Source organism: Plectropomus leopardus, chromosome 5 (genome assembly GCF_008729295.1).
Source record: "Plectropomus leopardus isolate mb chromosome 5, YSFRI_Pleo_2.0, whole genome shotgun sequence".
NCBI lineage: Eukaryota > Metazoa > Chordata > Actinopteri > Perciformes > Serranidae > Plectropomus > Plectropomus leopardus.
Genome location: NC_056467.1, coordinates 29,082,564 through 29,097,705, shown reverse-complemented (window position 1 = coordinate 29,097,705; position 15,142 = coordinate 29,082,564). Strand labels below are relative to the sequence as shown.

Genomic DNA, 15,142 nt, shown 5'->3' with positions numbered 1-15,142 from the left:
GCCACTGAACTAATCACATACAGAGTAGGTGTGTAAAGTTAAACTGATTGCACTGGTAAAGTTTCAGTGAGCATGTCTGTGTCTGTGTCACTGCAATGCCTCTGTTGACAGTTGCCCACCCCAAAAGTCGAGGGGGTACAGGACAGGGATGGAGAGTGGACCAGGGCCTAGCCTTTAAATGGATGGAGGAGGTAAAGGAGGATGAAGAGATAAAACTTGTCGAGAGGAGCCGAAAACAGCAGAGGTATGTAGACCTGTGTGTCTTTCAATAACTCTCCTTTCACTTGATTCAGGGTTTGAGTGGCAGGTCTCTGATTACCTGCTGCTACAGGGAGGAGAGGTCTGTGTGAAATGATGGTTTTAGAACATTTCCCTGCTCTAACTATGTTGACAGCAAATGTTTTTCTGCTCCATTAGGTATATATCTGTCAACATATTGCACCTCTGGGTCCCCATTTAACTGCTCACCAGACATGAGCTAAAATACCCAAAGTGACTGTACAGGACCGTGCTGTTTTGGAGAGCAGCTGGACGCAACAGCTGGTCCAACATTTGAAATGCATGTTGTGAAGCAAAGCATTCATCAGAGCTGCAAAACTTTACTTTAAATTACAATGTGGAGCCCAGAATTTACCAAATTGTGTGAAAAGTGAAGCACAAGAAATCTGCAACTTTCCATCTCATGTCATGTGTTACTACACGAACATGCTGTCCTGGCATAGGTGAAGATTTAAGGGGCACACATATTCCTCAATATTTGGAATATGTGCAGTTGACCCCAGCAAATTATGGAAGTAGCAGAGGATTTAAAATTTTGACAAGAATTTACACAATGAATTAATGCAGAAAAGGCAAAAACTAGTGCATGGTGTTTGATTGAAGTTTTTCTGGACTCTAAAACCCCAATTTCATAAGTGCCCCCAAATGTTGAGAAGAAACCTTGCATCAAAGGTTTTAGTCAATTTTAGAATCATGTAGACCTAAGTGTTGTTAAGGTTTTAAGTTGTCCTTAGGTTTTTAACATCCCTTCACGGTGATTTTAAGTTACTTTTCCAAAATTTACTTTGTCCGCGAGTGTTTATATATGACCACAGTGTTGTTATTTTATTATTGTTCATCTGCTTCATCTTATGATTGTTCATCTGCTGATTTTCTGAAAAGCACATTGTAATCTTGTTAAGAAAAGTAAGTGCTTTAAATAAAGTTTATTATTGTTGTTACTATTATTGCAATAACATATTATATCTAACCTAAATTAAAATGAAGGGGAAAAACTGAAAGGAAAAAATGTTCACAAAAGAGAATATTAATTTTTAGTAAACCAGTTCTCACTCTCTGTATTGATCCATTATTCCAGCAGTTCAAACCAAACACCACTTGTTCATCAGTCACAGCAAACCTCTTGGTCACAGACTCTGAGGACGCTGCTACCCTGGAGGAGCTGGTTCAGTTTCCTTCCAGTCGGTGTAGTGTGGTTAGTCTGTCAGGTGGAGGCGCCACTGCACCTCTATCAACCCCTGGTTGATGTGTGCTTGAGGCTCCTGTTGGTGTGTCTGCTGTGGATGGTTCTGGGAGGTTGTGTCTATGCCCTGAAGTACCGCCTGCAGCCAGGACAGAATCAGGTGAGCGCAGCTACATGGACTGAATCTCTCTTGACCCTGTTGGTGGATTTAATCATGTTATGTTTATTCAGTGAGTTTGCTTCAATTCAAGGGGGAGACTCCACGGAGGGTACAGCAGGAGGTTGTTACTGAAAACAAGAACAACCACTGTTTATGGTGAGACTTCATTTTACCGCCATTCCTTTATAATTTGCTATTTATTTTTGACACTGTTTGACAGCATATGGAGACAATAACAACCAAAGAAAGACATAGAAACTCATCACCTTATAGGCCAGATTTGATCTATGGACACTGCATGCATCAGGCATTCTCTTGCTCCAAGTGAGCTATATTTCAGTGCATCCAAAATACCCACAGGTGTCTTAATCATTACAACTGTTTGCTATGAAATGTCTTTATTTCACTGTTTAATAAAATGCAAGGTGAGTTTATTTATATAGCACCATTCAGATACAATTCAAAGTGCTTTACAGGGGCATAGAAATACATGGAATACAAGGAGCAGCAGGCGACCAATGAAATACAACATATAAAGAAAAACTGCACCCAATCATTAAAGGACAATCATCATTTACATCTTACATTGTGAGGGAAGATCACACTTCTTTATTTAAGAGAATCAGAAAATTATACTCTTTTCCAACAAATCCATACACATGGTCACTGTGGTCTCATTATTTCTCCAGGATGTCCCAGAAGAGGAGCCCGGGCCACTGTGTTCCTCTGGCCCTTGCCCTGGCTGACAGCCTGCTGCTGTGTGTGCTTCAGGAGCCACTGCCAGACCCCACTGTGCCCCACATAAAGGGCCTTCTCTCCAGGCTGGAGGTAGGAGGGAGAAAACCACCCTGAAGAAGCAACCCCCTCAGCCCCCACCCTCTCTCACACTCACACACAGCCTCAGGCAATATCTGTCATCTCCTGTGTTTTCATTCGCTCTTTGCATGTAGATCAGGGTAAAGTCTTTGTTGGTGATATTAGATCAGACCTTGCACTCAGGCATACACAGATATTCTCGCCTGGGGTAACATGCACCGCTTCCGTCGTCTGCACTCTGAATCAATCAGGTTGCCTGACAAGAGAAAGTTTAATGTTCGTGTCCCTCTGTATTCTCTATCTGTGTTTTAGCCCTTACTATGAGTGTAAGAGAGTGTTATAACCCATTGGTCCTAAGTCTGTTGCTGCACCAGCAGATCAACATTTCTAGTGGTAGAATATATGTATTTTATAACTGTCCTGTTTTGGGGTAAAACATTTCATATTTTATATCTTTATTTCTTTTTATAATCTTCCAAACATTATTTTTTTTAATTTAAATTGCAGAATCAGTATCATTTTTATGTATTTTTGCATTTTTAAACTTTATGAAAAAATATATTTTGGGGTGTTTGCATGTGTAGAACAGATGTGTCAGTGGGGAATTATATATAATGCATCAAATAGATTCCTGCACACTTTTTCTATCTCTTAAAGTTTTTATATGACAGCATTAGGCACAAATAACATACACCTTTTGGTTGATGTATTTATCTTAAGTGCTGCATAGTTAAGTTATGCATACATTTTGTAGAGGTAGTTTGAAGAACCTCTACCAAACAAACCCACAAAAAACCCAGCCCTCTCAATCCTCTCACTGTAGTCAGTGTCTCAAACACTTGAGAGAGCTGTTACTGGGTCAGAGGTGACACTGGAGGAGGATGGAGACTCTGTACTGGAAGACAAAGTGAAGCTCATCCGCTCCTACCTGCAGCAGAGGTAAGGTTCAACATATTGTGTTTGTGCCATGTGTATTCTTGGAAACACTTGTTCAGTTGGATTAACATCAAACACTCCTCTCTGATAGGATGAGGTCACTATGCAGACTCGTCCAGGTGCAGGGGGATTTTGAATCCAGTGTGAAGGACATGCTGGAGGGACTAGAAGGCCTCTGGGTTCAGCTGGAGGAGCTGCACACTGAGGTCACGCTCACCAAAGAGGGGAGCCAAGGCCACGGAGACCTGGCCTCTGCCCAGACAGATGTAGAGGTAAGCTGGTGCCTAGGCCTAGTTTTTCCAAAGTTAAGTACTCCCTACAACGACAACAGTTATCTCTTTAGCTTTAGTTTCTTTAAGAACCATGAATCATTTTTCTTGTCCTTGCCTTTGAGTGCTGTTTGTAATTCTCTCATGTCTGCAAAGACTTTGTTCACAGTCTTGGGTCACTACAGGAACAGACTGCAGTGCTGCGAGGCTCATCTGAAGGACAGCACACAACTACTGCAGGTAAAGTTCTCTTGATCCAGTAAAAATCCACTTCTGATATTTTCTGCGGTCTTGACTCAGAAATTCCCTCTGCCCTGTCCCACAGGAGTTGACCTGGAGTTACACTCACATGAGTGCCAGTGTGCGCAGCAGGAGTGAGTCAGTCTGGCCAGAGCTGTTGCTTCAATCCAACATTGAGCAGGTACTATAAGGTCCAACATTGTTCATAGGTTTAGATCCTACTCGGACTAAAAATGCCTCTCTCTTTGCAGTTTGACAAGGTGCAGGACAGTTTCCTTCCCCTGGAACAACAGACCTCTACGTTCCAGGCCCACCTTGAGGGACTTGGAAAGGCAAATCAGGAAAGACATGCAGGGCCACTCACTCATGCTAACGGGGCCCATTCACGCTCAGCCTCTCCAAAGACTTCCCTGCATCTCGACAGCAGATGCACAAGTGATGTGGAGCGCCGTAACTCAACATCCACATCTGTCTCCTCAATGGATGCAGACACAGACATAGAAAAAGACAGTCCTCTCTCACTGTGTGAGAGGTCAGCTCTGCAGTTCACCTCCACAATCGGACGCCTGCGTAAATCTGGAAGAAGGAAGTGACTTTTATCGGACAGTACTTTGAACATTCACCAACGATATTTTAAATAGATTTTAATTAACAAGGGAGAATGTTTTCAAATGTTGATCATTTGCTGGTTGTTGATTGCTGATTTTTTTTGTTGCTTTATGTGTGTCTTTTTGTGTTTTTACTCACCTTTCTGTCTGTTTGCTTGTTTGTTTTTATAAAATACTTTTCTATTTTAAGTTTTTATTTCAAAGACTGTGAGAGCATGCAATACCAGCTTTTTCATTTACAGAATATTTCAAACACAAGGGGGCAGACTGTGACCAGCTATTCCAAACCTAAACTGGTGGCTCACATCACCTGTTCAACATGCTTTATGATAATATCAAACCACTCGTACTGTTGAGTCATCTCAGATCTCTGCCTGCAAGAAGGGACCATTGCTTGAAGTTTCCTTTCAATCAGCTTTATGGGAGGAAAGTGTTGGGCAGACTTCTCATACACATGGCCCATAAATGTGTTTCTTTATTATCAAAAGACTTGGCCATAACTTTATTTTTTAATTTCATTAACCATCTTAATTGCACTTAAAGAGGATGATATAAAAATATTTGATTTGATGATGTACTTGGGTTGAGGCCTAATCCAATTTATGCATACTCTTTTAACCAATGTTGTTAAGTTAAAAAAATAAAAAAAACCCATTTTAAACGATTTAAAGAAGTTCTTGGAATGTGTGGGTGAAAAAGCTTACAGATTAGAAATGCAAGAATTTGTTTTCTTTGCCAAGAATATTTTTTGTTTTGCTTCTCTTCTTTAGACTGAGTGGCTGCTATCCCGTCAAAGCAGTGATTTCAGGTTTGGGGCAGAGGGGGGAGAGGAAGGTAGAAGAGGGCAGTGGAGGTCAATGCCGGAGGCGTTTCTGTTATTACTAAAAACTGAGCAGCCCTCTAGACCTTTTAAATACATGAATGTCTTTGATCTAAATTCAATTATCCAGCAGGTTCAATACTGATGGCATACAAGTCAACATAGTTTTCTCCACCAGATTTCTGACTTATATTTCTGGCTGTACCAAACAGGATTTCTGATGAGAATGCATTCATTCATGGCTGCTGTTATGTCTAATTGTGGGTAGTCTGTACAGTATGCATGACATGGCATTTGACCATGAACTTGCCTACCATCTGCCAGATCCTGCATCTGTCTGATTCCTTCACACTGGGGCAATGATTGAGAGAGGTGGGGCTGACCCCTGGGTGATCTGGGATGAAAGGAATGCAAGCTGAACGCCGCAGGATCCGAGCTGTCACAACACCAAAGACACAAACACCCCATGTCTGGATGGACAAGGGGATGCAAAGACTATGGGAAAGGTGGTGTGTGTGTATTTGAAGTTAGTGACAAGAGCTTTGAATTTAAAAAAAAGTTATGACATGCCACAAGAATTTGTAACATTTTCCACAAATCTGTCATGAATACACAAAACATAACGGTCTTGGATTCTCTTACAATAACAATGACCACATTTGCTTTGAGGTCCAACAGTCAAACGACGACAAGAGAAGTTTTTGAATTGATTTACTAAGTGCTTTAATAAATTACTAGAAGGGGGAAGAGTTGGTTCTATTAAATGAGAATGAAAAACAGTGCTACAAATGCAAAACAAGCTGTGCTTTACGAGCTGGTGGGGAGCGTCCCCGTCCTGTCCAGATAAATTCATGCCTCACATTGCTGGCGTGTGATGTCACAGCCAGCAGAGGGATAGCGTCTGGGAGAGCAGAGGGCACCAGCTATCTGCTTGCTGAGAATGTAAGAGTGAGCTAATGAAATTACCACAGGCTTTGTTTAGTTACACTAAAAAGTTGATGACTAGCTTCCTCACGGGCCACTCCAGTCCTGAAGGAGAGGCTATTTCAAAGCTAGCTCAAGTGTGTGTTGTTTCAGAAAATATGGTTCATGGCAGAGGTCAATCCCTTGCCTTATCCTGACAATTACTCAAGATTGGGTTTCACTGGCGTACACACATAGCACACATTTGTGCTGATCCTTCCTCTGATGGCCCTGCAAGACACCATGAAGCAGTGTGGATGCTTGCTATCTGATATAAACAAACTCCAGAGCTTGTAAGTAAACTTTCATGAGAGCACAGTTAAATAAACCACTCCCATTCAGGACTTTGCACAGTGTTGGTGTGCTGAGTTTAATTAAACAACATAGACCTAATTCACGGCAGACATTTTGACATGTCATAGTATATAATAGAAGCCCTGGTATTGTGCATGCTGGCTCACTGGAATAGCTTACTGGCACACTGAATGGAACTGAGCCTCGTTAATGTTATCACTCTCACCTGTGCTTATGATGAGGCAAAATGTGAAAAAGGTCCATGTTGAGCATCAAACAAGAAGAAACACACAGTGCAACCAAATCAAGACAAGAGCATCTACGCACGCTGATACTTTGTACGTGTGTGTGTGTCTGTGTGTGAGGACTGTGGGGGCTGTGTTAACTTTTTTCTTAATCATAGTGACATTTCTCAGGCTGAGAAATGGCATTAGTCTCATCAAAAAGGCTGCTTTCTCTCATCCTATGATCTGCATACTGTGAGATTACTCCACAATAAATCACATGCAGTAAAAGGTAAGGCAACTAATCAAAAGTCCTCAAAATTATATTTTAAACAAGTAAATTTAAAAAAGAAAAATTCTAGTGTACATATGTCCACATTCTGACATTCATCTTTTAGTAAATACACAAAATAAGTTGGTTTGTATTTGAAACGGTAACTCTGAATGCTCTTCCCTTACCCCATTGGCAGCTAGTGTTTTTTAGGGCTCATTAATTAATTAGATGACCTTCTAAGATGGCAATTTTGTGTTATGTAGCAACCCAGTATGACATGATCACAATGATTATGAGAAGAATGTTTGTATGTTTGTCATGTAATACTGGCTCGCGTTAATTTTGATATTTAACATTTTTGTATTATGCACATTTATATTTAGTATCTATAAGATCAGTTGATAAGTTTGTGGGACTGTGATATCAGCAAGAAACACCACACATCTAACAAAGAAGCACAATATGTTTCCACTATGTACAAATTTACCCAAAACATTAATAACAGGATTCATTATTGTCATTTAGATTTTTTCCTACTTTTTTTAGTGTTAAACTTGTTTGTGTCAAACCTGAAGAAACATTAGTGTACACTTGACATAATAGTCTTCATAAAACCATTAAATAGATGGGAATAGATGGCATTAAATAAATAGGAGACTTTATACACGTATATCTTTAACTTTAAAATAGTCAAAAACTATCTGCACTGGTCTGTAAGTCGAATTTAAGACTTTGAACAAAAGGCAAAGTCCTTCTGGCGAATCACGAACCACATGCATGGCTTCTATTTAAACGCTGGACACAGATAACGGAGGGCTGTGCCACTTTTAACCAGAGGCTGTTGGAACGGACAGCTGCACATTGAGACAAAACATCAAAACACCAGCCACAGATGTACGCAATTAGCAACATGGTAGACATTTGGGGAGCAAAGGTCCATAAACTCACAAGTTATTATGGTTGATCTAACATTGCTGGAGGGAAGCCTAAACTTGACAACATTAATGGGCTTTCAGTTTGGGTTAAAACAGTCGACCATTCAGAAAGGAAGCTAAACTCCCCAAATCTGTTTCATAACTTTGATATCTGTTCTCTATTCTGATAATTAATCTTATACCATTCAGTGCATGATATATGAGTATATTTGTGTGTTGGTGAATTTAAATGAGAGAGTGAGACAAATGGGCTCAACATGTTTCTAATCATTAGAAAATTCTTAGCTTCCTGTTTACGTAAATATTTTCTTATTTTGTTTTCCAAGGGAGCAGGGAAGAATAATCAAGTCTGACCTCTCTGCCCTCCTGTTTCCTACTCATCATGTGGACACGGCTCACCTTCTGCGTCTACACGTCTGAGACCAGAGGTAGGAGCCTGTTGTGACCCATCACTGGCTGGTGGGAGAAGTTAGTCAGGAATTAATGGATTCAGAGGTCATGAGCTACAGCCATTGATACCAATGGATAACAGCTGTGGGACCAGTTTAAACTCAGCATAGCCAACATTTAAACTTAATGCAAGAAATACTATCTAATAATGAAATGATAAAAATAATTTTATGTGCTAATATCTCTGATTAACAACTGTCATTCTATGGCTTGAGAAAGTATAGCTGCAGAATATATTTGAAAAACTGAGTTATACTACATTTGAAAGACTAGAACTCACATTGAAACCTCACAAACTTCTTCCAGATATAGCTGTCTGCAGCTTTGAAATATTACATGATAAATCTTTCAGCCCAGTGTGTCTCTTAGCTTTTTGGAATGGTGCCCATAAAATCTCAGTATCCATTGCCTCACCTGCTTTTATCTTTCATTTATGTTTTCTCTGTGTTACCAAAAGTACTGACAGTTTGATTTCTCAGTATTCCTCCCTAAGAAATGATCATTTTTGCAAATGTTGTGAGGCATCTGTGACCAAGCTGCTGCTGTGGCTCTGAACTCTAGATTTCTTGCTTTTGGTTTGTGATCATAATCCAGCACAAATATTTAAGGCTGAGTTATAGTTCTGCAAAGGCTCTGTTCAGAGTGTATGCAGTGGCCTATATATATGTGGCAAATGCCATTTTGAGCATTTACACTTGTGCAACGTTGTTCTGCAATTACACCTCTAAAATGGAAGTTGGTGATCTGGTTTCTATGTTGCTGTGCTGAGTTTCTGTGAAATGCAGTAAAGTTTGATTTATTCAACTGAAACATGGCTCAATAGCATCAATATTTTACACAAATAGGCTCCTTTTTTACCAGGCCCCCAGGAAAACTGCTCAGCCTTATGGATTTTTTTTTCCAGTGGCCACTTGCGTTATTGCACTGAAAAAAAATTCCCAGAATTTTTTTTTCCCATAGACCACCACTGTAAAAGAGATGTCTGTAAAAATTTTGACAGCACACCTTGAACTGCAAAAATTATGACTCTCTATTCTGAATTTTTGAGCCATGGTGGTTTTAGGTGTGTAAAACGGAGCAGAGAAAAGTCATTCAAAAATCTGTGACATCTTCACACTTTAAAGTCTATGACGTAAAGGGGAACTTGCAGGCAGGGCCAGCAGGAGTAACACAACTGCACACACATAGTAGCCCGCATACTGCGGAAGTAAACCTGTAAGATGAAAAACTTTCTTGATGTATACACCAGGCGAGCAACCCCATTGGCAATAGGCACCATCCTTGGTACATTGTCTAGGTGTTAAAGTCTAACTCACAAGGTTCACTGACAAAACCCTTGTCTTCTACTAAACACATTTTCCCCACATATAACATTATAAACATAAGCTTGTGACATTTTACATTGTGTAAATTGCCTCAGCGGCTCACAATCTTTTTCTCTACTCATATAAGACTGGGATAAATCACACACAAGACATAAAATGCTATTTATGGTGACTGTATGAATGTATTGTTTCTTATCTTGAAAATAAAGTAAACAAAATCTATGCTTCCTGTTTACAAATTATAAATAGAAGGTCTGAGTTGCTGTGTCATGTAGATACATTTCAGGGAATGTGCATGTCAAGCGACAGTGTAGGGTAAGTCTATATGTTGAGCCTACACCATAGGTATGCAACTATTCAATGCAGAAGTAAAAGTTCTGCTTTACTCTAAAGTGACTTTTAAAGATGCCACTGGTTTATCTTCTTAGTTCAGACAGAGACACTTACAACAAGAAATGTATCATTTATAGCAAATATTTTTTCTGTAAGATTTGGCGGAAATGCCTCTGATTTTTTTTATCTAAGTCTCAAACTGTTATTTTTTTTGCCTTTTCTCATTCTCTCCCCTCACCTCTCAAAGCTTGAGCTTGTCTCTTCAGTCGTCCGTATGAGGCACTGATGTGTGAAGCAGCTCGCTGAGGAAAGGCTAAACAAACAGGCTGGCCCAGGCACAAAGAGTCCGCCACTCAGAGACATGTGGCAGCAAAACCCTCTCAATCCATGCCCCCCCCCCCCCCAGCCACAACTCTGAACCCCCCACCCCCCTACCAGAGTCACACATACCCTGAGTGTGGAGCCAAGAGCAGGAAAGATGGAGGAGGAGGGGGAGCAAATTCTGATTCCTATTCACTGAATGTCACCACCTCACAAAGGGGACCGCATGACACTGCCACTAAATCAGAGTTAATGGACTCCTTTCTCAGCCCTGCGAACATGACAGGGGGCGTGTGTGTGAGAGTAAGGGGGTGTGGGAGAAGGACGGGGGCTGGTGAGGGTGCCTGTTTGCCCCATTGAAGGGGCACATGGGCCAATGAGCCTTGTGTGATATAGTGAGAGCAGATTGGCGAGGGAAGTGTTTTTTCCAGGGGCATTAACTGCTCAGCCCAGCGGAAAGACCCGTGCCTCATTCAACACTTATTTGTTTTGAGCAGTCCATAATTTAGAGGATATAGTGACTTGGTGCTTTTTCTAAATTGTTAGTGATTTTAAAAAGGTAAATGTTAATCATGTGGTTTGTTTGAATGCCCTGTCACAACTCTTTCTGCACAGCTGATTTGTGTGTAAGAAGCAAAACAACATAACATCAATCACAGGCCACTTAAACAGTAAGTACAGCACTACACAAACCATGTTGGTGCGTAGGCAATCCATCAAACTCGTAAAATGAAGGTATGGGGAACACCATCCAAGGGGCTTGTGGGGTGATTGTCGATTTGCATGTGAACACTTATTTCACAATGAGGAGCCAGACTGGGGGACAGCAATTTCGGAGCCGTTTGTTATCTTCCCCACAGGGCACAAACTAATACAAGTAACCCCTCCCACCCGGCAACCTCGCACTCCATCCCACACTCAAAAGGCGCGACTCGGAGGCCGGGGAGGAGATGAGTGAAGATGGCATTGGTGTCACTTGGCAGGCATTCATAGCTGCCGCTCCCCCGCCTTTGGCTGCACAGGGGAGATGCGGGGAGACAGAGGCAGAGAGACATGGAGCCCCAGGTACCGACCTCATTAGCAGATAAAAGCAACCTTTCTCCATGACCCCTGACCCCAGAAGTTGCCATGGAGCCTTCTAGTCGAAGCATAGATGGCGCATGCTGGGATTGCTCCCAGCAGGGTAGAGTGAATATGGGCTGCTGTGAAAATTATTAAGACCCCCTCCCCCTCCTTGCTCATACACAAATCCATATTCGTCCACTTAATGCTCTTCTGAACTCCCTTCTTGAAGTGGTGCTGGAGCTCATGTGCTGATCTCCCTTGCTTTCTGCTTTGTTTCTGTTCAGTTGTCTTAATACTAGTCTCACAATTAAGCTCATTACATCCATCAATTTAGGAAAAAGTGTGATAGTTTATATAAGGATGAAATGAAAAGGCTACCCGCAACTTTTTTTTCTCTGCTTTTTTCTTCTCAACAATGCGGCCATACAGTGTTTGTTCATGTTAGCTCTGAGGTACAGAACTACTTTATATTTACTTATGATGTATTTAGTCCTGAACTTATAGTCTTATAAGTCAGAACCTCACTACTGAAATGTATCTTTCCTCAGTGACTTCTTTTAAAAATAATTAGCATTTCTGAATTAAATGGTCTTTTTGTGCTGTATCTGCCCTATTCCAATTGATTAGTTTCCCTTTTTGTGTGTGATGCAATTGATAACTTTATCTTAAAAAGTGCTATACAAACAAAAGTTATTTGTTTTTTTATTTATTTATTTATTTAACTTTTATTGCATTAAATTGTGTTCCAACAGAACATAAAAACCAGGGAGGTGTCAGACTGTGTCATCATACTTTGTGCTCTTAAAGGTAAAACCTATGGGAGAGAGTGTATCAGTATATTACAGGGTGTGTGTTCATGTGTGGAACTGTGCGTGCATGAGTGCACGTGTGGTTGTTGGAGAAAGAGGGGGGGTATATCTTGGTCATGCTGACTGAGTTTTATAAGCTGTGGCTAACCCCACTCCCCACAGCTGACTGAATATTAAATAAACAGAGCCAAGTGGATGAATTCAACGGAGTGAGTGCTCAGGCTGGAGAAGCACTACTTCACCAGTGCGGGGCGTCCCCCATGGGGCCCCCACATCAGCCTGTCTTATTCTTGGCAGCTGCAGTGGAGAGAGGCAGCCTATGGGGTGGATGGGGTGTGTTTGGGGTTGTGTACGAGGGGGAGGCAGGGGTAGTCACCTAAAGATGAGGGGGGAGGTGGATGGAAGGGAAAGTTGGAAGAAATGAGGAAAAGAAGGATATGGGCAAAAGAAAACTGGGGGCTGGTGTTTGTTGCTGCGCAGCTGTGGGATGAAAATCACTACCACCAGCAGAAGAAAACTTAGCGTTGTCTCGTTGCTGGCTAATTTTTCTTGCGGTTTTGCGGAGAGTTGGTGGAATGAACATAAGGCAGTGTGTCAGTGTCAGTCAAACCTCATGCAATGAACACCTCACGCCTGCATGCTTAATCCCATATTGCTTCTTATATCTAATGTTTTCAGACGTGACATTTAACATTTTGGTATGTGTCTGATTTTGGTATGTGTTGACACTTGTGTCTGAGACACAAGTGGCAACAATAAAAAACAAAACATCTGTTTTCTCATGATTGTTTCAAATACATTTGATGTTAAAGAATGTTTTATGATGACCTTCTTCTCTGTTTTAGTTGTGCCGTGTTTCTCTCACAAGTTCATGCAATTGGTAGGCGGGCCATCCAACTGGGTTGACTGGGAGCACCTGGGCCCAGTGTTCCCAGTCACTATATAAGCTGCAACCTGAGGCTTCTTAGAGAGATTCTTTCCATGAGCTTTGTTTCATTACTTGCCCTCAGACCACACTTGACATTGCAACATGGTCATCTCAAATTGCTGACTTTGCTGCCAAACTCTAAACTCTCTTAAGCAATTTAGTTTTTTTTTTTTCACTTTTGGCTTCTGTCCTTTTGCTTGCCATTGCCCTCCAAGTCGGTGATGACAATGACTATGTTTATATGCACCAAATATTCTTTTTTTTTCCTAATGCCAAATAATGAGAATATTCCTACTAAGCTGTTGTTATTGGACCTGACAATGGCTGTGTAAATAAATAACTAAATAAATACAGCAAAAGTTTTAACATGTCACGGTAGTAAAAAGGCACAGATTTATTTATTTATTTATTTATTTATTTGTTTGTTTATTTATTTGACATGGACATACAGTAACTTTGGTGCCGTACCATTCAGACATTCTCAAGTCCCAGATACACTGCTTTAAGTGTTTATAGCAAAATGCTAATTTGCAACACCTATTTATGTGAGACTTTTAGAAATTACAACATAAAATACAGAGAAAGAAGAAGAAAATAAAATATAAACTTAATGATTTCTGAATTCCAGTTTGCTACTTCATTTACATTTCATTTCATTTAGGGTTCTAGTACTGTGCATGCTGGCTTTAGTGCTGCACATGGCTTACAAGGACACTTGATTACAAGCCATCATTAATGTGATCAGTAACACCTGTGCTTTTCCTGGCATGACAGTTAAAATGTGTGCTGTGGAAAAAGGTGTCAGTCAAGCTGCTACAGCTGTTACAACTATGACAAATGTCTCAGGTGTGGATTAACTTTTGCATTATGTATTTTGGAGTAACAAGTCTCTAAAATTAAAAAATGTGGTGTAATGTGGCTTTTTTTAAATTCACAGTCAGAAATCAACACGTCTGCCACATGTAAACATATGGAAAAAAATCATATACTTTCTACAGTCAAGGTATGCGTATGCACACACACGCACACACACACACACACCTCCATCTGTAACACCCTCCCCACCCCACTTCTCAAACATCATGGTCTCACACCCGGGAGTTTCCTGTGTTGTGATTTTTTTAATCGCACTGGTAAAATAGGATCTGTGGCTCAACCACAGATTACCCCTCCATCTCCATCATTACACACACACCCAGTGGTCTCCATAAACACACACACACACACACACACACACACTCTCTCTCTCTCTCACTCTCTCTCTCTCTCGTCCGTCCTTTGGGAAACGCAAAACCGACCATCCCAGACTGTGAGTTTAGTCATTCCAGACAGTGAATAAAAAGCGACTGATATCACGCTCCTGCTTGATTTATAAGGCGCTTCCACATGAACACTATCTTGTCACAGTGAGCATCTGGGCAGGTCATGGGAGCCATTTTCTGGATGGAGTGAATCCACAGGGCTCCAGCCTCCCACACCCTACTCTATAAACACAGCTGTCAGTCTCGTGTCTCCTGTCATTGCCAGCTCTTGTGTTTTATTCTCTCCTCTTTCACATAATTTGAGCTTTAGGGCTGAGCAGGCAGAGTGCTCCCTGTCAGCATCCTCCTCTGTTGTTGGAGGAAGTAGGAGAGTTTAGCTTACTTGCTGAATGAACAGATTACATAGCAAAGAAATATATTTGGGATACAACCCCGTGTTTACAGTGCAATCTTCGCTGGGTACATATACTGCTTGGAAAACGCTGGCCATCTCTAATGACTCACACCAAAAACCAACAAAGCATATTGTGAGAGTTCAGCTAATTGAAGCCAGCGTCTGTGTTTTTTGATTAATTGTTGTCCTCTTCATATCCCTCCCTAAGCGTCCTCCCACACTGTGCTTTAGACCTCCCACAGAACACTACAAAC

General features: G+C 41.1%; 1 protein-coding gene across 3 annotated transcripts; it reads left to right on the top strand.

The window, feature by feature from the left end:
- The first annotated feature begins 60 nt into the window (after nucleotides 1-60).
- On the top strand, nucleotides 61-4,569 carry si:ch211-151h10.2 (uncharacterized protein LOC567699 homolog). Of its 3 annotated transcripts, none has more exons than XM_042487175.1 (9): nucleotides 61-244; nucleotides 1,361-1,622; nucleotides 1,714-1,778; nucleotides 2,312-2,450; nucleotides 3,262-3,377; nucleotides 3,466-3,646; nucleotides 3,800-3,883; nucleotides 3,969-4,064; nucleotides 4,135-4,569. In XM_042487175.1, the coding sequence occupies exons 1-9, from the start codon at nucleotides 96-98 to the stop codon at nucleotides 4,474-4,476; spliced, it is 1,434 nt and encodes a 477-aa protein (XP_042343109.1). In that variant the 5' UTR covers nucleotides 61-95; the 3' UTR covers nucleotides 4,477-4,569. The 3 variants fall into 3 exon arrangements, with proteins under 3 accessions (XP_042343109.1, XP_042343108.1, XP_042343110.1); XM_042487174.1 differs by having other exon boundaries at nucleotides 1,358-1,622; XM_042487176.1 differs by lacking the exons at nucleotides 1,361-1,622; nucleotides 1,714-1,778.
- The last annotated feature ends 10,573 nt before the right edge of the window (nucleotides 4,570-15,142 follow it).

What these genes read in the sequence shown, in the direction of transcription:
- si:ch211-151h10.2 (XM_042487174.1), top strand. Translation starts at nt 96, where the DNA reads ATGCCTCTGTTGACAGTTGCCCACCCCAAAAGTCGAGGGGGTACAGGA. An exon ending in TGCAGCCAGGACAGAATCAG is followed by an intron (nt 1,623 to 1,713) that starts GTGAGCGCAGCT and finishes CTTCAATTCAAG; the next exon opens with GGGGAGACTCCACGGAGGGT. An exon ending in GCCTTCTCTCCAGGCTGGAG is followed by an intron (nt 2,451 to 3,261) that starts GTAGGAGGGAGA and finishes CTCTCACTGTAG; the next exon opens with TCAGTGTCTCAAACACTTGA.